Genomic DNA, 25,809 nt, shown 5'->3' on the forward strand with positions numbered 1-25,809 from the left:
GAATCTCTAACTCCAGCAACAGGGACTGCATATACTAATGGTGGACCCTGCGGTTGGAATTCGTATGCTTTTAAAATCTACGTGGTCCTCTGTCCTGGAGGATTCTACATATACAACCCAGCGTCTCACCCACATGGCAGTTTGGTTTTTGCAACTTGTAAGGAATTATTACTCATCGTCATCATTTGCTTTACATTTTGATATAGACATGTCCCACTGATGTGCTATTTACAACAGTTAAAGAGACCTACTTTTATCTTTTCACAATTACATATTGTTTTTTGTGTTTGTTTGTGTGTATGTGTGTGTGTCATCTCTGTTTAGATCATTATGAATGTAACCCAGACTCCTGTGGACCACTTGCTGAGTGTTCAGGTAATGGAGGCTGTATTTGTGTTTCTGGGTATAAACTCCCTTCAGGATACCTACCCACTCCAGAGTCATATGGTTGTGTTGGTAAGTACATAGAGTTTCATCTGAACTGTAGAACATCACAGTGTGATTTATAATGACTGTAACTATCTTTTTTTGTTGTTGCTGGAAGCACACCAATATGTTTCATGCACACAGTCTGCATTTTGGGAGCATATACAGTACATACACCTCTATACTCCTGTCTGTAACACCTCTTGTCAGACATAGATGAGTGCAAGGAGACTGCAGGAATTTGCGGTCCATACTCCAATTGTACCAACACCCCTGGATCATATCTCTGTGCCTGTCTGGATGGATTCAAGGCAACAGATCCAGTATCACCACCTAACACCACCAACAATTGCAAAGGTACCATTGAAATATACAGTATATACCCGTTTTACTGTGAATCCTGAGCTGAAATGACATTCTTTTTTTCAGGCTGATATAGAAGTCGAGACTCCAGTTGATTTATTTTTTTCTTTATAGATATTGACGAGTGTCTTGACAATGTCTGTGGTGATGGTGGGACCTGTCTCAACAACATAGGAAGTTTTGTTTGTAACTGCCATAAAGGTTACAAGCTTTTGCCTGATGCAACTCCTCTTTGCCAAGGTAATGTCATCACAGGATAATCAAAAGCCTTTTCTCATATTCTCTAAGCTATTTTTGTCAGATGCAGTTCTAAATTTCATGTAGCCAGAAAGTTTGCCAAAACATTTAAACTATCAGCGAAACAAGAAAATATAAACTAATGTATTGCAAAGCATTACTCGAGATGCTCACCACAACAGCAGTTAGTGTCTCAATGAATCTACAGTCAAGTACTCAATCAAGAACAAGAATCAAAGTACCTGATTTCCTCGATGCAGGATTTCAGATAGGCACCTTATTCTGAAAGAGAAACATGGTTCATGTTGATCATTAACATTATTTGAGTAATGTATTTTTTTTTATACTTCAGTGTTTTTATTTTGGAGTAAAATCACTGTAACCCATTTATTTTTGTATTTTAACAATTGAATGCCAGCTGTGTTAACTGTCCTTTCTCAGATATTGATGAGTGTTTCAATTCCACCATCTGTGGCCCTGAATCTATTTGCACCAACACACCTGGAAATTATACCTGTGCATGTCACCTGGGGTTCTCACCGACTAAACAGGACCAGGAGCCCAGCGAGACCAACATCTGTATTGGTATTTGAATCAACATTCTTTTTAGATGTTTTTCAGCATCTAGAAGCAGATGGAAAACGACATCTCAATTGTAACTTCTAGCAGGAGTGAAGAGTCACACACACACACACAAAGCTGTCTAGGTTCTAGCTGGTTTATTGTTTTAATATGTGTACCATGTATTTGGCAGATGTTGACGAGTGTGTCATATATACTACCATCTGTGGTCCTGATGCCAACTGCACAAACTCATACGGATCTTACACCTGCACCTGCTTGTCTGGTTATCGGGTGAACAACCCAGGCGTAATAGCCAGCATTACTAACCCATGCACAGGTGTGTGATCACTATTAGTGTGATTAAACTGTCATACATTTTTTTCTATTATGTGTTTAACTGTGTTTTTTTCTCTCTACAGATATAGATGAGTGCAGTGAGACACCTGGTATATGTGGTAAACTAACTGTGTGCACTAATGTACCGGGGACATTCTATTGTTCTTGTCCTGATGGATTCTTCCCTTCAACTGGAGTTGTGTGGACGATAGGCGTCTCATTTTGTCAAAGTGAGCAAAGTCAAGTTTAAATAAAAATCAAGATTTATGAAAATGTACAAAACTTCATGTAATTTCTTTTTCTTCTAAATTACTGACAGGGATTCAAGATATTCTAGATGCAATAAAACCCCCTGAGGTAAGACGATTTTATGTTATGCATAATAATGTTCAAACAATTATCTCAACTCCACACAATTAAAGCTGCATTGTTTAACGATCTTGGTAGAAGGTAATCTAGATGCCAGTGCTGACCCTGTTGAACTTAGCAGTTGCCAAATTTAGATCGAACCTTTCTGTCAACACATAGATGTCAAATCACTAGATCACAGTGAAGTAAAAAAAAACACTCACACACACTTTTATTGCAGGGTCAGACAAAAGAAAGAGCTTTCCTTGGCAATATGGATCAACAACTTCAGAACAACACAGACGTCGTCTTACCAGCAGCGGTATGAATAAAACCCTACCGTTTTAAGTGTAGAGACAGATCACACAGTTCCTAACTGTCTAAAGAGGAGATGTAATGTGATGTGCTCAGGACATTGCTTGCAATTACATTCCGTCTCATTGTTTTTACTGTCCTTCTTGGTGTCTTTGCAGACAGTGACAAACAGCTTTGCTGCATCTATGGTACTTAAAACCTAACAAAATTACACCTTTGTATCATATTTTATCTTTGACTTTTTGTTGACCTTTTATTCATTCATTACAATGACTTAAATTCTTGCAGGAAGTGTCAGGTGTTGGACCACGTGCCATGTCGATCACGGTGAGTAGTGATGGGGATGGGGAGACTGGCAGTATAATCCTGGGCATCTCAGACCGTCTAATTGCTGCGATGGTGCCACAAACTCGGAACCAAACCAGAATAGCAGTGCAAACTCCAACAGTGGGTAAGAGTGGTTCCCCCTAGTTTAGATGGGCTACATACACATTCCCAGTGCATATTATCAGCTATACCTGTTTTAATTTTCCTCCATTTGCAAGATTTGAGCCTACATACCATTGGCCCAGGGAGTCGTGATGACAACAATGTTGCACTTACTGCCAAAGGACAGACCATGGAAATAAACTTGCAGGCTCTAGCCAGCACCAACAATGGTGAGACAGAGAGACTATAACGAACATGATGACTATAACATTTATAGATGTTTAATTCTTGTATCATGTGGACACTCCCAGGCTCTGCAGCAGCTGCCTTTATGACACTGAATGGGATGGAGAGTCTTCTTAGTCATCAATACTTTAAAACGGAGAACACGACAGAGATGTACTCTGATGTTTTTACTGCAATAATACCGACAATAAACACCACTAACCTCACCGAGCCTGTCAACTTTACCATTCAACATAAGGTGCAGCCTCAACCAAAATCACAATCACAAACACCTATCCATCCAGAAAAAAAGAAACTACCATTTAGTGTAATCTCTTTTTCTCTTGTTTTCTCAGAAAGTACCTGAGTCTGGAATAGTGACTTGTGTGTACTGGAAAGAGCAAAGCAAAGAAGAGGTGATGCAGTGGTCAGTAGAGGGCTGTTGGGTTGCATTCTCTGAGGAAAACTACACAGTGTGCAGCTGCTCCCACCTTTCCACATTTGCCCTCATCATGCAGATTGGGGAGGTATATCAGATTTCTATGGACAGTACATGGGAAAAGTGTGTTGCTAAGGTCACACAATTGAGGAATTTTAAATCCTAAATGATTTCCAAGATTTTTGTCCATCAGATGTTTTATTAAAGTGCATTCCATTTGTACTCGGAAGTCGGATTTTCCGAGGTCCAAGTCGGAAACGCCCCCTGACCTCGGATTTCCGAGCTTAGAACTTGGGCAACCACCGAGTACCACGAGCTACAAATCCAACATGGCTGCTCCGTGCATCAACACTTGTGAAAGCTGTAGTAACATACAGTTATAAGCACTTTTGTCTTATTTGTGTCTCACTAAATCAGTTGTACACACAGCACTGTCCAATTTATATCTGTGAACATGTTGTTACGCTGCTTGTATGCACAAAAAACAGTGTTATGCGTTGTTATAAACTGGCATTGCTAACAATGGCTAACCGGGTTAGAGCTAAGGAAAACAATGAATATCCGACTTGCAAATGGAATGCATTCAACTCGGGTGTGATGTCATTCCCAGCTTCAGCTTCCAAGTTCCGAGGTAAATGGAACGCACTATTATACTCACACCACATGATTTGACAAATGAGGCCATGATACGGTAGGGCCTACAATAATTTACTTAGAAATCTGCCAGCCTTACAATCTTCTAGTGTGTACCCATTGGACAGATAGTTGCAGACCCAAGATCAGGCTCATCATAACCTAAGTGTGTATTTCTCTCTGTGTATTCTGCCTTCTCAGCCTCCACCAGATAATCCATTCTTAGACTGGCTAAACCGAATGTGTGTGATTGTCGGACTGTTCTTCTTAGCTTTGGCCATCTTCACCTTCATCTTGTGTAGCTGGAACCCCAAGATCAACAACACAGCCCGTCTTCACCTCTGCCTCAACCTCTTCTTCACCCAACTGCTGCTGCTTTGGAATGACAAATATGTTGATCAAAAGGTAGAGTAAGACTAAGACTCAGATTTGTGTTTTTGCTTTAAAAAACATTCAACGGGGCCTCATACGCATGTGTTAAATGTGACCTAACTGAACCATTCTTTGCTGCTCCACAGCTGGCCTGCAAAGTCATGGCGGGGCTTCTCCACTTCTTAGTTATAGCAGGTTTTGTGTGGATGCTGCTGGAGGCGCTCCAGCTCCACTTGTTGGTCCGGAGACTCTCTAAGGTGCAGGTCATCCAGAGAGACGGCCTCCCCAGGCCACTTCTCTACCTGGTTGGCTACGGTGTTCCATTTGTGATTGTGGGTGTTTCTGCACTGATATATTCCGATGGATATGGTGCTACTGATAATGTGTGAGTAGGGCAAACAGTATTACATACATTCATATTCTCCTGCATGTCTGATTTGCCTCTAGGTTAAAATAATTGTTTGATTCTGTTGCAGGTGCTGGCTCTCTAGACAGCGCAATTTCAACTGGGCTTTAACAGGCCCTGTGATTGTTATCCTTGGAGTGAGTATATTGCACGTTAGCAATAGCATCTCTTCTATTTACACAAAAATCCAATTACCTCTGTTTGGTGTGTTCTGTCATTTTAACCCGTCTGGACCAATATTTAGCTAACTGAAAAACAAGCCAATGTGCACTTTAACTACATTTTTCTTTAACTTTTTTTTTAAGATTATTTTTGGGGGCATTTCCACCTTTAATGGTAGGAAAGCAATGAAAAGTGGGGAGAGAAAGGGGGAAGACATGCAGGAGATTTTCCCAGATCAGACTCAAACCCTGGACCTTCTGCATCGAGGAATAAACCTCTATATATGTGCACCTGCGCTACCGACTGAGCTATCCTGGCCACACCACTTTTGACAAAAATACAAGTCAATCTTGAAGCTCTCTCATTGCCCTGCTAGATTTACGGTGAAGACCAATTGAATGTGGTGCAATTCAAACAGAAACTCACCCCTATTCTATAGGACGTGAGTGATTTGGCTTACAAAGGATAGTGGAGTAACAGGCAACGCAAGACACGAAAAAAGGGAGGGGTTGAAAAGTGTTAACTCAATGCGAATGAAGGTGGACTTTGTCTGAACAGTGTAGAAGTGTAGTCTTTACCATCTGTGGATGAATGTTTTTTCTTTCCTTTTTGGCAATATGCTGCTCTATCGCAGCTCACCATCTGTGTCTTTTCTTTCTTTAAGCTTAATTGGATATTGTTCTGTGCTACTCTATGGAGTCTGAGACCCACCCTGGTCAACATGAAAAGTGATGTTTCTCAATCCAAAGACACCAGGTTTGAGTGTTCAAGATTGTTTTAACATAGGAATTAAAAATCAGAAGCAATCTATTCGGGCTATGTACAGTAGCACGATATATAACAGATTCAACATAAAGTCAACTTGAATGCATTTAATAGTCTTGTGCAGGTACACAATTTGATTTTCTAGCTTCAGCCACACTTATACACTCATATTCATTTTGTCAGCTGATAGAGCGTTAAAAATATTGCACACAGTTTTCATTTCATTTCATTTTTTATTTATTAAACAGGAAAAGATTAAAGACAATCGGGCCTGACTCAGTATAAAACAGATTTTCAGCAGGTTCCTGCTCTGCAGAACATAAACACCACATACACAACAAAAACTCCTAGACAGAACAGTAACAAACACACAGACCAGGAGAATGAGCAACAGAGCAAAGCCATAAAGCTGACTCAATGGTCACAGGTATACCTCTCCATTAAATAGCGAGCAAATGTTAATTTAAATGATCTTATTGACGTTAAAGTTCTGATGTGCTGTGTAATGTCAGACTTTAGTGAGCACATAGAAAAAAGATCTCTGTCCATAACAGTTTCTAAAAGCCGGTAGAGGCAAAAGTCCATTTGTAGCAGATCTCGTAATGCGCTCATACCTTGAACTGGGTTTTGGAACCAACGTAGACAGAGCAGCTGCAGTGTGACCATTTAAAATTTGATAATACAGTTGCCTTGTGTGTTTAAAGAGTTCTACATTCTTAAGATAAATACTCATTAAATTCTCATTGTTTACAGGTTGATTTTGTTCAAGATCGTGGCCCAGTTTGTCATACTGGGCTGTACCTGGATTCTGGGCCTGTACCAGACAAACCTTTTCTTCCGGATCCTCTTTATAATTCTTAACTCCCAACAGGGCACATTCCTCTACATCGTCCACTGCTTGCTCAACAAGGAGGTAGACTCTTAATGCAGATGACACTCTGTGATATGTTTTTAATTCATAGAGCACTACTACTAACAACAAAAGCAATTGTTGTATTAACACATAACTCTAAACGGATTGTATTTCCTTGTATTTTCTAGGTTAGAGATGAATATGTGAAATGGCTGACCTGTTCTTTCAATAAGCCCAAAGAAAGAGGATCTGTGGTGAGTTTTATTAACACAACAACAATGCATGATACCAGAAACCACTTTAATAATTGTGAAATGTTTGTATTTATTGCAGTATACCTCTATTTTTTCTTTTTGATGTGTCTTTGTAGCTTTTATATGTCATTCAAGACAAAGACACAAAATAGAATGACAAAACATCATCCTGGGTGATCCTAGTTGTGCCTATATATGTGAATCTATGTTGTATACACTTCCAAAAGTCTTGTGTTTCACTGATAGAAAGTTTAATTGCTGGAATTATGATTTATGTAATGTTGCATGCCCCCTATTTTAATGTATAAAAAGAATATGAAAAATGTATTTCTACAGAAAGATGCACCGTCAGTCTCCGAGGACTGGGACAAGGCTGAATAGCAGACATGCTGATGGTGATGGAATGTGTATGACAAAAGAGAAACGCAAAACAGAGAGGAGAAATGCAAGCCTGATCCACTTTGAACCATTAGTCGTTATACATTGTTGTTGTGGTTGGGAATGACAAACCATCAAATGTACAGTATATGATATTGTTTGTGTCTATGTGCTATATCTATTATTATTCCTTGTGTCCTTTTCGGCTATGCATGATGTTCACTTGGAGACAACACAAAAAGCTTTTGACAATATCTGAAATTAACATGATGTCATCATTACTGCAATTATTCTCCTCGTCCAATGCAGGTTTTTCTGTTTAGTTATATTGGCCTTTTGTCATCATCCACAAACTTATGTGCATAATTATACACCAAGTACTGTAGCTTTTGGACTTTCTAATACAACAGCTAATAAAATGTAATGTAATCTCCATCCTGTTTCATCTGTTACCCGTGGAACTGGCATTATGGATCGCATGAAAGTTTGCTTATTTTTAACTTTTTAAGTGGTTAGCTCTGTATTCATGTGAACATACCATGATACGGTGGGCAGTCTTAAAGTTTCAAGACAGAGTGTAGGCAGCATACAAATGTAATCTCCGGGTCTGTGCTATGAATCAGTCCCTAGTAGTTTTATAAACTCATCTGTATGTTTAAGTGCTTTTTTATTGGGGATTTATAATATAATAAACCTTTGTTGCCACTGAGTTTTCCCAGTTTGTTACTGAAATGAACCCAATGTTTTAACACCGCTTGTCTTCCAATACAGGATAGGTAGGTATCATATAGCCTACATCAGCTATTTGAATAGTGTGGAAACAATTTCAGAAATAAACTGAAACTACATTGATCTTTGTGAGCAAACTTAATGGCTTAAGTGTCCTGCTTAAAGGTCCAATATGTAATATTTGTACTGTAATAAATCCAAAAATGACACCAATGCCTCATCAGATATTAAGGAAACATGTTAAACTGAAATACTATCTTTTCTGACAACAATGCTAATTTCAGTATTTTTCTTTTTGAAATTTACATTCCGTGACGGAATTTATGTTTATGTTTTGATCTGTGTGTTGTTATCAACGGCCCAGTTTGACAGCCAGGCTGGGTTGCCAGATATACCTGTAAAAACGTAAACCCAGCACGCTACAGCTGTAACGGTAGTACAGCCATGAAAGCAGCTAACAAACAAACAGGATCAATGGAGATAGATTCTACCCAACCTAAAAAAAAGAAAACAGCATTTTTCTAACAGTTGCGTGACCAGAGACGTAACAACCCCCTGGTAAATATTGGAGATGTATTTGAAAGATGGAGACAGCTTAGAGCCCAAAAGGACGCAGAATTGGCTTATTTCCTCCTGAACCGGTAAGCATTAGCTTCAGGCTAATTTATCACAGCTACTAGGGGCATTTTTTGTCATTTCAACATTTGTGTACTCACATTGAATTATATAGCAAGAGTACCGGAGTTGGTTACTTGCAAAAACAATTGAGACAGTAAAGTGATCCCGACTGGTCCTGGCTAACGCTGCCTTGCTAACCCTGCTTACTGCTAACGTTACCGGGGGACCAGGCAAGCCCATGGCTGTTTACAGCATGTAGCCTCTTCAGCGGCTTGAGCCGACAACGGTGAGTTATTTTAAACCACGAGAGGGGGGCTGTAAATCGGAAAGAGAGGACTGTGAGTTTGCAGTGTGTTTAGCGATTGTTGCTGTAATTCTAAGCCAATGAAGTGTGTTGTGTTTTTAGCGGTTCATACTGTAATTTTAAACCGAAAAAGTACAGCCATGAAAGCAGCTAACAAACAAACAGGATCAATGGAGATAGATTCTACCCAACCTAAAAAAAAGAAAACAGCATTTTTCTAACAGTTGCGTGACCAGAGACGTAACAACCCCCTGGTAAATATTGGAGATGTATTTGAAAGATGGAGACAGCTTAGAGCCCAAAAGGACGCAGAATTGGCTTATTTCCTCCTGAACCGGTAAGCATTAGCTTCAGGCTAATTTATCACAGCTACTAGAGGCATTTTTTGTCATTTCAACATTTGTGTACTCACATTGAATTATATAGCTAGAGTACCGGAGTTGGTTACTTGCAAAAACAATTGAGACAGTAAAGTGATCACGACTGGTCCTGGCTAACGCTGCCTTGCTAACCCTGCTTACTGCTAACGTTACCGGGGGACCAGGCAAGCCCATGGCTGTTTACAGCATGTAGCCTCTTCAGCGGCTGGAGCCGACAACGGTGAGTTATTTTAAACCACGAGAGGGGGGCTGTAAATCGGAAAGAGAGGACTGTGAGTTTGCAGTGTGTTTAGCGATTGTTGCTGTAATTCTAAGCCAATGAAGTGTGTTGTGTTTTTAGCGGTTCATACTGTAATTTTAAACCGAAAAAGTGTGTCTGTCAGTTGGTTACAGAGCCCCGAATGAGCACGGGCTTTTATGACTGTCAATATAGCCAGAATCTAACGTTAGCTACGCTGTGCTGTGGAGTAATGTCTGACTATGTGAGACTAGCATCTAACGTTAGCTACTCTGCTGTGCTGTGAAGTAATGTCTGGCTATGTGAGAAAAGCATCTAGCAACATTGTTGTGAATGCTGCGGTCTCAGCCTGGCAACCTCCGTGAACTTCGAGTCTGGGCAGGAGGGGGCGGGGGAAACGACTCTCCAGTATTTTGAATTTGTACTGCAGTAACTATTTTAACCGCTAGCTGCCAGTATTACACACAATATTACATATTGCACCTTTAAATATGGTGTGTTCCTGAATGTATGTATCTATACAATAAATCATTATACTGAAACCAAACAAAAAAAATTCTGTTAACATTGTTTACAGATCATAATTGTAAAGGACTGAGCTGGCAGGCATGAGGAGTCAGTAAAAGAGGTCAACTAAACAGATCTTCACTCAGGCTATGCTAACTTAACATTAACTAAATAAATGAAAATACTGAACAGACCTTACAGACTAAACTGATGCCACACTCCGAAGACAAAGGGGAACATACTATATATAATCTGTATGCTTATTATATAAACTGATCAGACCATTTTTGAAAGAAAGACAAAGACAAACAGGACCAGCTAAATTACAAAGACAACAACACAGTGCAATTAGTATATCAGTATACTGTACATATTTTAGCAGTTAACCAAAACAAAAGCACCAATTAAGTAATATATTCTAAAGAAATAAACCCCAATCTCCATAATGTAGCGGGCACTTGGTACATCCTGATTGGTCACTTCCTGTATTTAAGAGCATGCATACTGCTTTAGGGGTGTTATTATGGAACCCACACAACTTCTAGGCAAGACCTGCCCTTCAATAGCATTCACACACTATTGGCCAGGCGTCCATGCTTATGCAAGGTAACATAACCCAATTTGTTCAGGTCCTATCCCCTGACCAATCGGCTATCCTAACCTTAACCACTTGAGGTCAATGCCTAACCCCAACCAATCGAGCTGCTTCGTAGGGCGGGACTTGCCTAGAAGTTACGTGGGCTCCATAATAACGCGCTATAAGGGGTTCTGGCTTGACAAGATGTCCCTCCAGCAACCAGCAGCAACACCCTCAGCAGTGGTGACTCAAAAAAATAGGAATTAAAATAAATTAAGGCAAACTTATCAGAAGAAAAACTAAAATGTGATTGCACAGAAGTTAACTAAATGTGTTCACTAAATAGAAACTAATGTACTGCTGTTAGTTCTAAACTACAAGTATAATGTACTTAGTTCCCTGGCTTTCCTAAAATGATGCGTATCTTCTTGACAAATGCTGGTGCTTGATTGGTGGAGACAATGGAGGAGTGGAGTTATTGCAGGCTGTGTGTATCAACCAGACATGGTGGCACATGGCATACTGTTTATTCTATTTGCTTACCTAACAACTGAGTCTGTGACCCCAACAACTGTGACTGCATATGGTTATTTTTCTGGGTGTTATGGCTTAATTTGGAAAGTGAGTGCGGCCATCTGTCCTGGGGGATTCTACGTAAATAAACCTACGAGTCACCCGTACAGCAACACAACATACGTTGTGAGTAGTGACTATCCCTATTTTTTTTCAATTTTTCTGTCAACAGAAGACATTTTTATAAAGTTTTACAAAATAAGCATGTCTTCATATGCAATTGTTCACTGTACACTTAGAAAGCAACACCTTCCCATGAAAGGGTTCGTATGATATCGTACGAAAAGTTGTACACACTAAAACGTATGATATCATATGAAATCTAGGACTCCGCCAGCTGGTCACGTGACATCGGCTACAGAGCTCCGTGCTACAGAGCGGCAACTGCCAGCTGTTTAACCGTGCGTTCATGGACATCGGAAAAACGTTTTTCTGAGTGAAAACGTCACCATTCACGTAACATCCTGTGGGAATCAGAGGTGGGAAACTCGGGCTGGATTTTGCCGTGCGTTCATGGACATCGGAAAAACGTTTTTCCGAGTGAAAATGTCACCATTCACGTAACGTCCTGTGGGAATCAGAGGTGGGAAACTCAGGCTGGATTTTGCTAACAGAGTTTCCCAGTTGGTGACGCGTTGTTGACAACTGACGTTTGATGGAGGTGACTTTGGTTCACTGAACATATTTCAATGATAATAAACTGTTTATTGTGGACAAATGCATCTGCCAAGAAACATACACAGACATAATATGTTTAAAATTATTCATAAATAGGCCTATGTATAAAAAAACAACACATTATCCGTGTCTTTTCCCGTTCGTTGTCCTGCAGATAACACAAACAAACACCTGTCCATGTGCTGTTTGGATGCTAGCATAAGAAAACAGCAGAGAATCTTCTGTTATTGTGGCCTCCATGTTTTCAACACACCTGATGCTCTAGGTTACGGCCAACCGTTGGTGGTAGTCATGCAAAAAGTTGTTATGCCAAACGCCAATATAACAGAAGAAGAAGAACACGCATCCTGACCATGTGAACGCTGCCAGTTGGAAAAACAACGTAACCACGGGGGCGGTGCCTGTTATTCCGAGGTGGCATGAATGCAGCATAAGCCTTCCTGACGCGGCCTTTCGTATTAGCAACACAACACAGCATATGGGTGTCATTGAAATATTTGTTTATTAAACTTTGATACCAAAATTGCAGTCCTGATACACATAATGTAATAGTGGTTTTTGGTGACTGCATCTTTCCCTCTTCTCCTCTTAACTTTTCTTTTGTCCTGTAATTGAAGAGGCCTTCAGCACCTCGAGTCTATGAATTTAATGTTTTTTGCATTTTCTTTAAACCTTTTAAAGACATTTTTTGGACGTTGTGTAGATTTTACAATTTTGACTTCAGACAGTCAAAACATCTTTGACGTTTCATGATGAACTACTGTGCCTTGTCAGTTCTCCTGGGTAAGTGAATTCCTGTTTTTGTTTAGATGTGTGAGAATTTCCAATTAATTGAGCTAGGGATTGAGGTAGTGTGAGGGATGTGTTCAATTTCTTCTAAACCTATATATTTTGAAAAATTAAGATTATACAACATTGAGCAAAATCCTTTTCAAGGCAGAAAACCTCTTCCAAACTCTCCATTCTTTCTCTTTTTGTTAGGCTTACTTGTCATCCATGTCACATGTGATTTTCGTCCTGGTAGGGATGACGTCCAAATACTTACAGACAACAACATTTTTTTTTCTAACAATAAGTGAAATAACCAATAAATCATCTTTATTGTCATTGTGTCCGTGTTCTTTGCAGATTTGTGTGATGGATACACCAACATAACGGAACCATTGTGCAACCGAGACTTCACATCTACTTCTTTCCCTGGCTTTCCTAAAAATGATGGACCTCTTGTTAACCAGTGTTAACCACCGATTCAATGCAACAGATCCAGCATTATCACCTGGAAACTCCAACGTATGCACAGGTTTGCAATAACGTCACATTAATGCAGGTTCTGAAATGTATTTGCAGGTTAATACAGGTCTTTGAAATGCTCCTCTATAGATATTAATGAATGTCTTGACAATATCTATGGCGATGATGGGACCTGTGACAACAACCCAGGAAGCTACATGTGCGAATGCCATAAAGGCTACCACCTTGTACCTGAAACAACCCATTTTTGCCAAGGTCTGTACTATACTATACAATACTATACAATACTATACTATACAAGTGTAATATACAGTGAGCAAGGGATAATCCTCAGTGAGCCATTTGGTAGTTAAAAAATATACTAAGCTCTGCAGGTGCTGATAATTCATTGAAGGCTACAAACTATAAAAAATATTAAATCCATTAAAAACAGTTGAAGCAAAAACATAGAACAAACCATGGGCAAATAAAGTGCACCTAATTGTCAACACTAGTCATATTACAATGCCAGCAAAAGGCTCGGGAGGTATAGGCTACAGACACAAATCTTAAGTCAGACAACTACAGGCTGTGACAGTATGCCAATATTCAAAACTCATGGTTGGTGCTGCAAATATAAAAAGACATCTAGATATTGTAATTTATTAAAATATGAGATTGAGTTTGTCCCATCAATGATGGATGAAGCTTTTAATGTCTGGGCAAGAAATGGGATAGGTACATTATCTGACCTCTACATTGGGAATAGATTTGCCAGTTTTGTACAACAACAGAAGTATGGTCTTCATAAATCGCATTTCTTCAGGTATCTGCAGCTTAGAGGTTTTGTGGCCTCTGACTCTGACTGTTTCCCACTGAGCCCTTCTGAATATCTGCTTGAAACAATTTTAAAATGTGAAGTTAACATAAAACAAGTAATAGGCAGAATTTATACATTACTCAATACGTATAACATGAATAGTCTCGATTGCCTTAAAATTAAATGGGAGTCAGATCTAGAAGAAGCGATTTCAGAAGAAATCTGGCACAAAATTATACACCGTATCTACTCTTCCTCTATATGCCTCAGACATGCTGTGGTTCAGTTTAAAATAGTGCACCGTCTTCATTGGACCAAGGATAGATTGTCTAAAATTAAGACGGGTATTGATCCTACGTGTGATCGTGCAGACAGGCTCCTGCCACACTACTACACATGTTTTGGTTGTGCCCTAAGCTGCATAATTTCTGGCAGTCCATCTTTGAGGCATTCTCCGAAATATGTGGAACAACAGTACACCCATCTCCGTTGATTTCATTGTTTGGTGTGGCTCCGATAGATGCCACCCTTTCTGGGCGCCACCTAAACATGATGGCCTTCTGCTCTTTGTTGGCTAGGAGGCTTATTCTGTTTAAATGGAAAGATGTTCGCCCCCCAACATATGGCCAATGGATCAGGGAGGTTATGAGTTATGTTCACTTAGAAAAAATTAGATACACTGTAAGAGGGTCCACTAGAAAATTCTATATAATTTGACAGCCTTTTATTTCCTTTGTAGAAGGCGTGTCAGCTACTAACATATCTATGTAACCCAATAGTGTTTGCATACTTTACTTTTTTTTTTCTTTTCTTTTTTTGTATATATATATATAATTTTTTTATTATTATTTATTGATGTTGTCTTTTTCTTTTATTTACTTAGATATTTGAATTATATTTGTATGAATCTGCAGACTCATATCTGAGTATGTCTGGATACATGGAAAGTTGTCGGGGTCCAGTACATGTGGGTGGGGGGCACTTGGGAACTATTTGGGTTGTTTGTATGGACAGGAACTTGATTTGACTATTTCGAGTGTGTTTGCTTGTTATTTTTGAAAATAAAAGAGACCATGTTCAAAAAAAATAATATGAGATTGACATTTAGCTTAGAATATGGAAAGAAAACCTCATGTTTCAGCTTTTCAGAACCTGAGATGATACAGTTTAATGAGAAAAGTTTCACTTTCAGTCACTGTCCTTTCCTCAGATATCGATGAGTGTTTCAACTCAACTCTCTGGGGGGCTGATTCTGTTTGCACCAACACGCCTGGAGCTTATACGTGTGAATGTCAACTGGGATTCACACTAACTCAACCAGCCTAAGAACCCCACGAGACCAACATCTGTGTTGGTATTTGCAGACACCACAGTAGCAAACGTGTGCATTATTCTTCATAATGTTACAGAAGGCAGGTGTAGCACCTAGGCGGCACAGAGTTCTATTATGTCAGCATGTTATATCAAGAGCTTGGATTGGAAAGTGTGCTGAGAGGAAGTTTTACAGGCAGCATATGGAATCAAATATACTTTAATGATATTTCCTATGTATTTTTGCAGATGTTGATGAGTGTATCAAAGATGCTACTGTCTGTGGACCAAATTCCAAATGCACAAACTCCATCAGATCTTACACCTGCACCTGCCTCCCTGGTTCTCGGCTGGACAAGCCAGACATCATAGCCAGCTTTGCTAACCCATGCACAGCTGCATGCTCTTGTACTGTACACTGTGCTTCTGCCGTTTGGATATATATGTGTATCCAATGACCCATATAACAGATAGGTCAATGCATGCTTTATCATCTACAGATATAGATGAGTGCAGTGAGACACCTGGTCTATGTGGTGAACTAACTGTGTGCACTAATGTACCGGTGACCTTCTGTTGTTCTTGTCCTGATGGATTATTCCCTTCAACTGCAATCGTGTGGGAGATGGGTGTCTCATTTGTCAAAGTGAGCAAAGTCGAGTTTAAAGAAAATTAAGATTTATGAAAATGTAAAGATCTTCATGTACAATATTTTCTAAATTACTGATAGGGATTCAAGATATTCCCGATGCAATAAAACCTCCAGAGGTAAGAAGAATTTAGATGCCAGTGCTGACCCTGGTTTGCTGTTATGTTGAACTTAGCAGTTGCCAGTTTGATATTACAAATATACACAAAGTTAGAACCTTTCTCTTAACACATAGATGTCAAATCACCAGCTCACAGTGTAGTAAACGAATACTCAACACACACCTTTAATGCAGGGTCAGACAAAAGAAAGAGCTTTCCTTCGCAATATGGAACAACTTCAGAACAACAAAGGTGTGTAGAAAACCTGAGTGTAAGTATAGAGACAGATCACACAGTTTCTGACTGTCTAACGAGGAGATGTAATGTGATGTGCTGAGGACAATGCAAAATTAGACTGACATTGCATATTTATTTTTGTATCTTTGTTGACCTTTTATTCATTCATTACAATGATTTAAATTCTTGCAGGAAATGTCAGGTGTTAGACCACGTGCTAGGTCGATCACGGTGAGTAGTGATGGGGATGGGGAGACTGGCAGTATAATCCTGGGCATCTCAGACCGTCTAATTGCTGCGATGGTGCCACAAACTCAGAACCAAACCAAAAAGCAGTGCAAAGTCCAACAGTGGGTAAGAGTGGTTCCCCCTAGTTTAGATGGGCTACATATTTATTTTATAATTCTCAGTGCATATTATCAGCTATACCTGTTGTTATTTTCAACCATTTTCAAGATTTAAGTCTACATACCATTGGCCCAGGGAGTCGTGATGACAACAATGTCACACTTTCTGCCAAAGGACAGACCATGGAAATCAACTTGCAGGCTCTAGCCAGCACCAACAATGGTGAGACAAAGAGACTATAACGAACATGATGACCATAACATTTATAGATGTTTAATTATTGTATCATGTGGACACTCCCAGGCTCTGCAGCAGCTGCCTTTATGACACTGAATGGGATGGAGAGTCTTCTTAGTCATCAATACTTTAAAACAGAGAACACGACAGAGATTTACTGCCATCATACCGACAATACACACCACCAACCTCACCAAGCCTGTCAACTTTACCATCCAACATAAGAAGGTGCAGCCTCAACCAAAATCTAACACCTATCCATTCAGTTAAAAGAAAGTTAGGTGTTATCTCTGTTTCTCTTGATTCCTCAGAAAGTACCTGAATCTGGAATAGTGACTTGTGTGTACTGGCAAGACAAAACCATCGTCTGTCAAAGCATTATGCGATAGTCGGCAACGCAAAACTAACCAGAGGCACAAAAAAAGGGTGCAGTGAAAAGTTGTAATAACTTAATAACATAATAATATGACAGAATGTATACAGTATACAGTTGAAGGGGAAGTTAAATGTTTGTAGTGATGATTATTGTAGTAAATTCTTCTTTTTCAGACAAGTTTACCGACAAAAAACAAGTGCTTCTTGGCACAGAGTCATAGGTTGCTTTTTTACACAATGTTTCCTAACCAACAAACTTCTCGTTAGCTTGCAAGTGTTGACATGCCCACAGGCAATGTTCCACGATTTGTTAGTAGGTCTTCACCATTCTCCTCAACTCATATCAAAGATATTCTCATAAAGACACTTTACTCTTTATGTTTTACATTATTTTATCAACCACCTCCTACTACTAGGACACACTAGAAAGGACTAGGCTTTCCTACTTTTAAAAATGTCTTTATTATTCCTCCATTTATTAATTTTTCACAAAGGCATATTTCTTTACAAGTCATATTGAAGGTTTGTGTGGAGATCCTACACTTTTCTGCTGCTCTATCTCTATCTCAGCTTATGTGTCTTTTTTTTCTTTAAGCTTAATTGAATATTGTTCTGTGCTATGATATGGAGTCCGAGACCCTGGCCAACATGAGAAGTGATGTTTCTCAATCCATTCTCAGTGTTTGTTTTTGCATAGTAATAACAAATCTGTAATGTTGGAGAAAAATAAATCTGAGGGTTAAAGTAAATTGTCATTGTTTACAGTTTGATTGTGTTCAGGATTGTGGCTAAGGTTGTCATACTGGGCTGTAACTGGATTCGGGGCCTGTACCAGACTAACCTTTTCTTCCGGATCCTCTTTATAATTCTTAACTCCCAGCAGGGCACGTTCCTCTACATCGTCCACTGCCTGCTCAACAAGGAGGTATTCTTCAGCTAGATTATACGTTATCCTAAATTCTAACCACATGTAGTTTAACTGTTGATACAAGGCTAATACTAATACTATAAAGATAATATAGTAATAGTAATGTTAAGTTGTTAAACAGATGAGCTACCCTATGATACTGTGGATATGTTTGGTGTTTCGTAGCACTATGTTTTTTGTAGTGGTTTGTAGTATTTGTGTTTTTTTGTATATTTTGTATAACCTTGAGTTGATGAATTGTATGCTCCAGGTGCGAGAGCAGTACATCAGATGGCTGACATGCTCTTTTGGAAAGGACAGATCTGTGGTGAGTCCCTGGAAATACAACTTATTATTTCAATCACTTAACCAAGTTGTTATTTTCAAATAGAGATTTAATTTAAAAAGTGGTATTACTAAAATGTTTCAACCAAACTCACGTGTCACTTTCCATTCCTTACTTTACATCCCTAATACATCTATTTGAATGAGGCATAGCCCCAACTGATTCTACCATGTTCAGTGTTCTGTACATGAAAAGGATGAGCAATAGACAGGCGTAAACAGTGCAGAGTATTTGGATTTGAGAGTAAGTATTTCGTTTGTACTAATACTGTACATTCATTTCAACAGCAATAATGGTTATTATAATACTTATTTTAACTGAAAGATGCACCTTCAGTCTCTGAGGATTTGGACAAGCCTGAGGAACAGACAGATGAAGGGAAACATAATAAATCCTGATGAAGTTATGATTTGTTTTCATAAATTCTAGTTATTAGTACTAAAACTAGTTAGTAAAATGTTTTAAAGTCTCAATTGTTGAGTGCTACTCTTTCTCAAATTACTGGGGTCAGGTTAATGTAGGTGTTTAGTTGTACAATACAATAATTCATGTTGTATTAACACCATTAATTATTATTATTATACTAAATACATTTGGGATGTAGCTCATGTAGCTGAAGAATGTTGGAAAGTTTGACAGTCGTGCGGTACATATTTGAAAGCTTTTCAAAATCTGCCGTTTAGTTTTGTCATTTCTTCACTATGTTCTTCTTACACACAGTAAATTACCTTAACACACATTAACGCTTACATTTTTTTTTTTTTATTATAAAATGAGGCCCATAATAGAAGTCCTTTCTGTGTTATGAAACACTGAAAAGACTGCCAGCATCTCTCCACCTAATTCATTTGTTTGGGTGTGGGAGCTTCCACAAACATGTTGCCGCCCACACCCTCATTCAGACACAGTCTAAAAAAACAAACTTTTCACAAAGTCTCAGTTGTTTCTTTCTTCTTCCATTTGTGTTATATTTACATAAGCGCTGGGACACTTCGAGGTGTGTCAAACTTTACAAGACAAATTCAAGGGATGGGCAAAGCCAAGCACATTCTCTATCATTTACACTGTATGCATTTCAATTATATTTACCTCACACATTGATTCACATACAGCACAGAAACAGAAAACATTAAACTTAGATATACTAGATTTGTAACATGAAAAAAACACCCAGGAGTGCAAGAATCAACCTATAGTTTACCCTAGTTGACTCTATTTGAAGGAGGTGTCTATCAGACATGCAAGCAATGTATGCATTACAGGACAAAATAAACTTTAATGTTCATTTTTACGGGGATAATGCATATTATTCAATATTACTCTTAGCAGTGTTAGCCAACTGGAAAGTTTGTCTTTCAGAATTTCTCTTGTTGACATCTGAATTACTGTAGGCCCATGTGATGTCACATGGGCCTACATAATTGCATTTACATGTTCGACATTCATTCATTCATTCATCTTTGCCTGCTCTCATAAATCATGAAAAAAATTAATTATGGATATCACTGCTCATCATACATCAGAGGTTTAGAAAAGCAAATATAAAATATTTAATATCTGAATGATGATAATAAAGAGTGGCAAGTGAGAATTAAATTATAGTCAAAAACGTTGATTTGTTTGTCCATGAGTTTGCCTTTTATGTGTGTATACTGTACAATTCGGAAATACTGTACACAGAGAACACTGGCTTTAGCTTGCATTGTCTGCAGTAGTACAATGCATATGTCTGCCTCAAGGGTGCAGAATTTAATCACATATGATGACAGCTGATATACTTTTACTAAAGCAGAGGAGTGATCTTAGGAAATAGATAGTGGCTTTAAAGCCTGTATGTCACTTTTTGGTTTTAACCATTTTAGAGGATTATCACCTTTTGCCTGTAATAACCAATCCTTATGATAGTAATGATAATGAGCTACTTGGAAATCTACAAGATTGATGCAGATCTACAGAGTTGTAGTTGTTGCACAAGTAACAAGTAAGTACTCAGTTGCAGGTAAAATCTGGCACATCATTGCGCTTAGAGGTCTGTGATGGCATTAATTCACCAGTTCTCCAGTGTAAAGGTTTGAAACTCTGGGTTGATATATGTATATGGGTTAGGGTTAACATTGTTAATAACAGTGTTATGTACAGTGTTTCAGCTGCCTCATGTCTTACCTCTGTATCAGTTACCTACAGTAACAGTGCCAAACTTGAAATTTGTGAGTCAAATCCAATATACTGTATAGAGCTAGAGAGACACTTGATGATGCTGGTGTAGTTTTCCATGACTGCCACTAGATGTTACCAAAGCGCCATATTTTACTGATTGTACCTTTTAACTGAGTTGGTTTAACAACAGCTTTGGGAAAATCCTCAACATGCTCCTGTTGTGAATCTGACTGACTGTGTAACTGATATATTGGCTATTGTCTGCTGCTCCATCCATCCATCCAACCATTCATCCATCCATCTTCATCCGCTTCTCCGGGGTTGGGTCGCTGGGTCAGCAGCTCCAGCAGCTCCAGCAGGGAACCCCAAACTTCCCTTTCCAGAGCCACATTAACCAGCTCAACAACAGCACCTCTCAATTCCAGGGAAATAAAATATTCTTAAACAGTGCAAGCTTGGCACTGTTGTTTTATTCATAAACATGAAAGCAGAGCAATGGGAGTTGAGATATCCTTTGTTTTTCACCACATTTAGCTTCCCTTTATATGCAAATCATATAAGTTATGTTGTATGCTATGTACACAGCAGCACCCTTCTCAGGGGCTAGCCAGTGCAGGAACAAAAATTTATTAATCTGCTTTATGCACAAACATTTATGATACAACATATATTGAGTGTGTAAAAAAAACTTTTTACATGGGACTGGGTGTGCACATTAGTGTGTAAGATCCTGAACTGCATTTAAACAGTCGACTTTTGTCTGTTCTTCAATCATTTGTGGTTGTGTGCATGATTGTATGTTTGCATGCATGTGAATTGTAAAAGTAACTTTGCACACTTAAATTCCTGTTTATCATGCTTAGCGCTGTAAGGATCAGCTGGAACTCTGTGTTCTGTCTGCTTGGGTGATCCTTGATGGCATCCCAGTTGTGTCTATTGATAATGCCCTCAACTCTGTGCAGGCATGAGGCCACTGACGACACAGCTAACATTCACACTTCAAACACACACTCACCATTTATTCAGAGAGTCTTAAAGCTTTAGTGCATGAACTTTTTGATATTAATAAACGTCAGTTACATACAAGCCATTGCCAAATAAGTTGCTACAAAGCTAATTAAAACTATCAGCTCCACACAACTCTCCCTGTATTTCTCAGTATGGCTATGTTCAGAAGATTGTGTCGTCCGGTGACTTTCCCGCGCAGAAACTCGAGTGAAGATAATTACCTCTTCTGAAGAGTCCATCATGTTTTTTTAATCCTCCGTGTCCAACTATGTGAAAGAGGGGTGGGGGCGCTTGCACGTGCGCGATCACGATCACGATCACGGAAGCCTATTTCATGTGGACGCGCCAACAGTTTTGTTGTCATTACTTAGAATTCCTCATGGGGGTGACAGAAACTACGCACTATTGCTTTAAATACTGAATCTAGGTACAGCTTTTCACAAGCATGCACCACAATTGAGAAATGTATGAATCAGCTTTATCATATCAAGCTAATCCATCACTGCGGAAGATGCATGACAACGCTCATATCAGGTCTTTAAGTCAAAGAGTCAAAGAGTGTTTGCTGGGGACAACAAAATTAATTTTTCCAAGATATTTTGAATTCTACGTTTCACCCAGTGTAATAACTACTGCTTCCTACTGAATTTGGATTAGGCTCTCTGCCTAAACAATGTCTATGCTCCTTCACTGGGTGCCAAATGGTGTCAAAGCATTTCTAACAACCTACAGCCGAGAACATTTTGATATATAAATCAATAATGTGTGGATCGTTGCTGAGCTGGAGCTGTAAAAGGCAATGATCTTAATGGATTGAAAACAGAGTTGCATAAGCACAAATGTTGTCAAGACACATATTTAAAGTTTCTAACAAATGTAATCATGCTAACATGGCTGTGTCTTAATATTCAAGATGCAGCCACCACTGAAAGAAAAAAAAAAACAGATAGGTAGAGGAGTGAAAACCGAGAGAATACAGTGCTCAGGGTTAGCTTCAGCGGCTCTCACTCTTTGCTCCTCTCCTCAATACTATACTTGGTTACCATGGAAACACACTGGCAGCGCTTGAGTCGTGAGGCCAGTCAGCTGAGATACCTCGTCTAGTAAACAATCCTGCAATCTGAACTGAATATGTTCGATACGTGTGTGAGTTTGTCAAATGATGTAGATGTCAGTCAAAGGTAATGGGTGTCGGAAAGGTGGCAGGACCAGGGGTGGAACTGAGACAGCAGCTGTGATAACTTTAAACTTGTCCTCGAGCAAGTTTTGATGTTTTATTTCACTCATATTTAGGGAACAGATACGACATGAGCCTATTTAATTACAGTAAGCTGACACAGGTAACTAACTGCAGTCATAACCTAATGGTTTCAGTCACTATACAGTAATAAAGGAAATTAAGACAAAACAGTGAATCAGTAGGACATGTTAAACATCACTCTCTATGTTTGTAGAATTTCATGGTACACCGTGCCTTCTACATCTGATGTCTTGTCTGCATACTCAGACTTTAAGAGCAGTCATTTCATGCCTGTAATTATCACTATAATGACAGGGCTAGGGAAGATAGACCTAATTATTTGTATTGTCTATGCAGACAACCTGTTGTAATGTGTGAAACGCTGTCGTGTACTGTATGCACAATGAGTTACATCATCGGCACAAAAAACTATGGTTTACTATGACATGCAGAACAGAACAGTCCTCGATGCCTATGACATTTTTACACACACACACACACACACACACACACATACACACACACACACACACACACACACACACATACATACATTGTGTATACATTGCAATTTGTTATTATTATATCGAAGGCAGAAAAAAAAAACTAGTTAATGCCTAACAATGTTTTAATGCACTTTAGAAAAGGGATATTTAGCCCAGTGTTTTGTCTTTAGCCAAACAAAGCAAAGATGCTTAAAAAATGAGACTGGCACTAACACTTAAAATGAGAAAACAGGAATTTGGAAAAAAGCAGTTCAGCCATTTTAGCACTTACACATGGGGAGAATTGTTTAGTAAGTGGAACAAAGTCATGAAAACCTTGACCCACCTAAAAGCAAGCCTTGGATCAAGGCAACGCTGTTGAATAAGCTTTAAAGTCCAACTGAAATTAAATTGGATTTGTTTTTGTGCTATCTGCAGTGTAAAACATTTGTTCTGTGTTCTCCTTTAAAAGAAAAAAAAAATGGACGCCAAAAGGGAGACATTTTTTTATTTTTGTGTTTTGGTTTCATGGCACCCTCTAATTTTGCATTAGTTTGATGTAATACCATTAGGCAGTAGATTTTTGTCTATGGACACCTTACAGCCAATCGAATATTGCAAAAAATGAAGTTCATCAGCGTTCTATCATAGGCAAAGCAGACAGTCGCAGTGAGCCAGACAGCAGCCTACACAACCCAAGAGACTTTGAACAATAACCCACATTCGCTATTCCTGCTAAAGTCTCCTTCTTATCTAACCTACGTAAACTTACATTTAAAAAAAAACATGTTGACATTACTTGTGACTACAATAAAGTAATCTAATTCCAGCCTGACTTTGAGTGGAGGACACACATAGCTGACAATGTGCTCCAAAGCAGTTTCCCAGGAAAAGTATAAAAACCAATCAAGTAGAAATGTGTAGAGAGGAATGCACCCAGCTGTAAAAAAAATCTGGAATGCTGAGGCATCTAAATTAGATTCATTAATGAAGCATTCAATGTCCGACAACCCAAATTGTCTCGACCATAATAGTTAGCATCACATTTGGAGAGATCCAAAATTAAAGTCCTTGCCAGTAACTTGAGAACCCTCGAGCAGCTAATAATTGTTTGGCTGTCAGGAAAAGAGTCCCTTGCATCAAAGGGTTTCTGTACGTGAGAGAGAATTTAGTAAAGTATTATTTATGACTAGATTGCCGGATGAAGCTTTTAGGAAATGCAGGCAGACAGGGCAGCATCTCTGCAATCAACACTAGCCTGAAACCTGACATTCTGTGGTCAGACAAAATAATGCTTATGAATCACTTCACTTTCATATTCATTTCAACATTCATTTCATATTCGCTAATCTGCCCTTCTTTGTGTCCCACACGAAACAGAGTATCTTAGCAAATCATTAATGTTCTGGTTCAGATAGGTTCCTATTGATTTTTGTGACCCAACTCTTCTTTCATCTAAAATGTCACTCAAATCAAAAACTAATCAGCTGATTTACATACATTTTGCTCTTCATAGTCATAGTCCACATTTGTGATCTGTTTCTCTCGCTGCCTATCTTCTCCAATCAAGGCCTCTAAATTTCACACGGTTTAAGCAGTTAGTTTGAGGCCACTGATTGTATCAGATGTGCAAAGGTAAAAATGGAACAACAATTTCTTAGCCAGGGATAATGGAGGGTGAGTCAGGAAACTCTCTGGTGTTTGCCTGCTCTTGTTTTTCCCTTTCAATCTACTCATTTCCCTAGATTGCATTCGGCCAATAAATAGTACAGTCTAGACGGGATTATTAGAGCAGGATTTTCCCTGTTTCCCCAGCTTTGACTCAGCTGTAAGGATGTTGAACATTTCCTATTACTGTGGCTGCATCAGAACCTTCCAGATTATGTGGAATAATGATGTTGTTCTTCAGCAAGACATGACTTTTGATGCAAGGAATCATCATTTGCCACTATTGGTGTATTGGCACAGCTGAATTTTTGCTTATGGTAAAAATATAGCCTATTGTGTGTGGAAACATAGGCGTAACACATGACTACACATCCTCCCAGCAGCAATAGATAACAGATGTGTAAAGCATCATGCCAAGACAAGCCATTGTGCTCTTTCTTAACACTACAGGCACTGATAATGAGAAAATATTAATGAGAGTCTCAGTGCCGCATCAGTCTCTATGGAGCTAATAGTCCTCCACTGATGGAGGAAAAGAGGCAGAGATGGAGAGTGAGCGAGTTAATGAGCTGAAGTGTACA

At 39.0% G+C, this 25,809-nt stretch overlaps 1 protein-coding gene across 1 annotated transcript; it reads left to right on the forward strand.

Moving 5' to 3' along the window:
• Nucleotides 1–103: 103 nt before the first annotated feature.
• Nucleotides 104–8,033, forward strand: LOC120575114 (adhesion G protein-coupled receptor E1-like). Its single transcript, XM_039825744.1, has 21 exons — nt 104–157; nt 325–456; nt 637–783; nt 904–1,029; nt 1,468–1,611; nt 1,781–1,927; nt 2,010–2,156; nt 2,246–2,283; nt 2,516–2,596; nt 2,748–2,777; nt 2,878–3,040; nt 3,135–3,248; nt 3,330–3,502; nt 3,600–3,770; nt 4,517–4,720; nt 4,834–5,072; nt 5,164–5,230; nt 5,920–6,011; nt 6,774–6,933; nt 7,062–7,127; nt 7,464–8,033. The coding sequence occupies exons 9-21, from the start codon at nt 2,549–2,551 to the stop codon at nt 7,506–7,508; spliced, it is 1,572 nt and encodes a 523-aa protein (XP_039681678.1). The 5' UTR covers nt 104–157; nt 325–456; nt 637–783; nt 904–1,029; nt 1,468–1,611; nt 1,781–1,927; nt 2,010–2,156; nt 2,246–2,283; nt 2,516–2,548; the 3' UTR covers nt 7,509–8,033.
• Nucleotides 8,034–25,809: the final 17,776 nt, after the last annotated feature.

This window comes from Perca fluviatilis, chromosome 15, assembly GCF_010015445.1.
Source record: "Perca fluviatilis chromosome 15, GENO_Pfluv_1.0, whole genome shotgun sequence".
Taxonomy (NCBI): domain Eukaryota; kingdom Metazoa; phylum Chordata; class Actinopteri; order Perciformes; family Percidae; genus Perca; species Perca fluviatilis.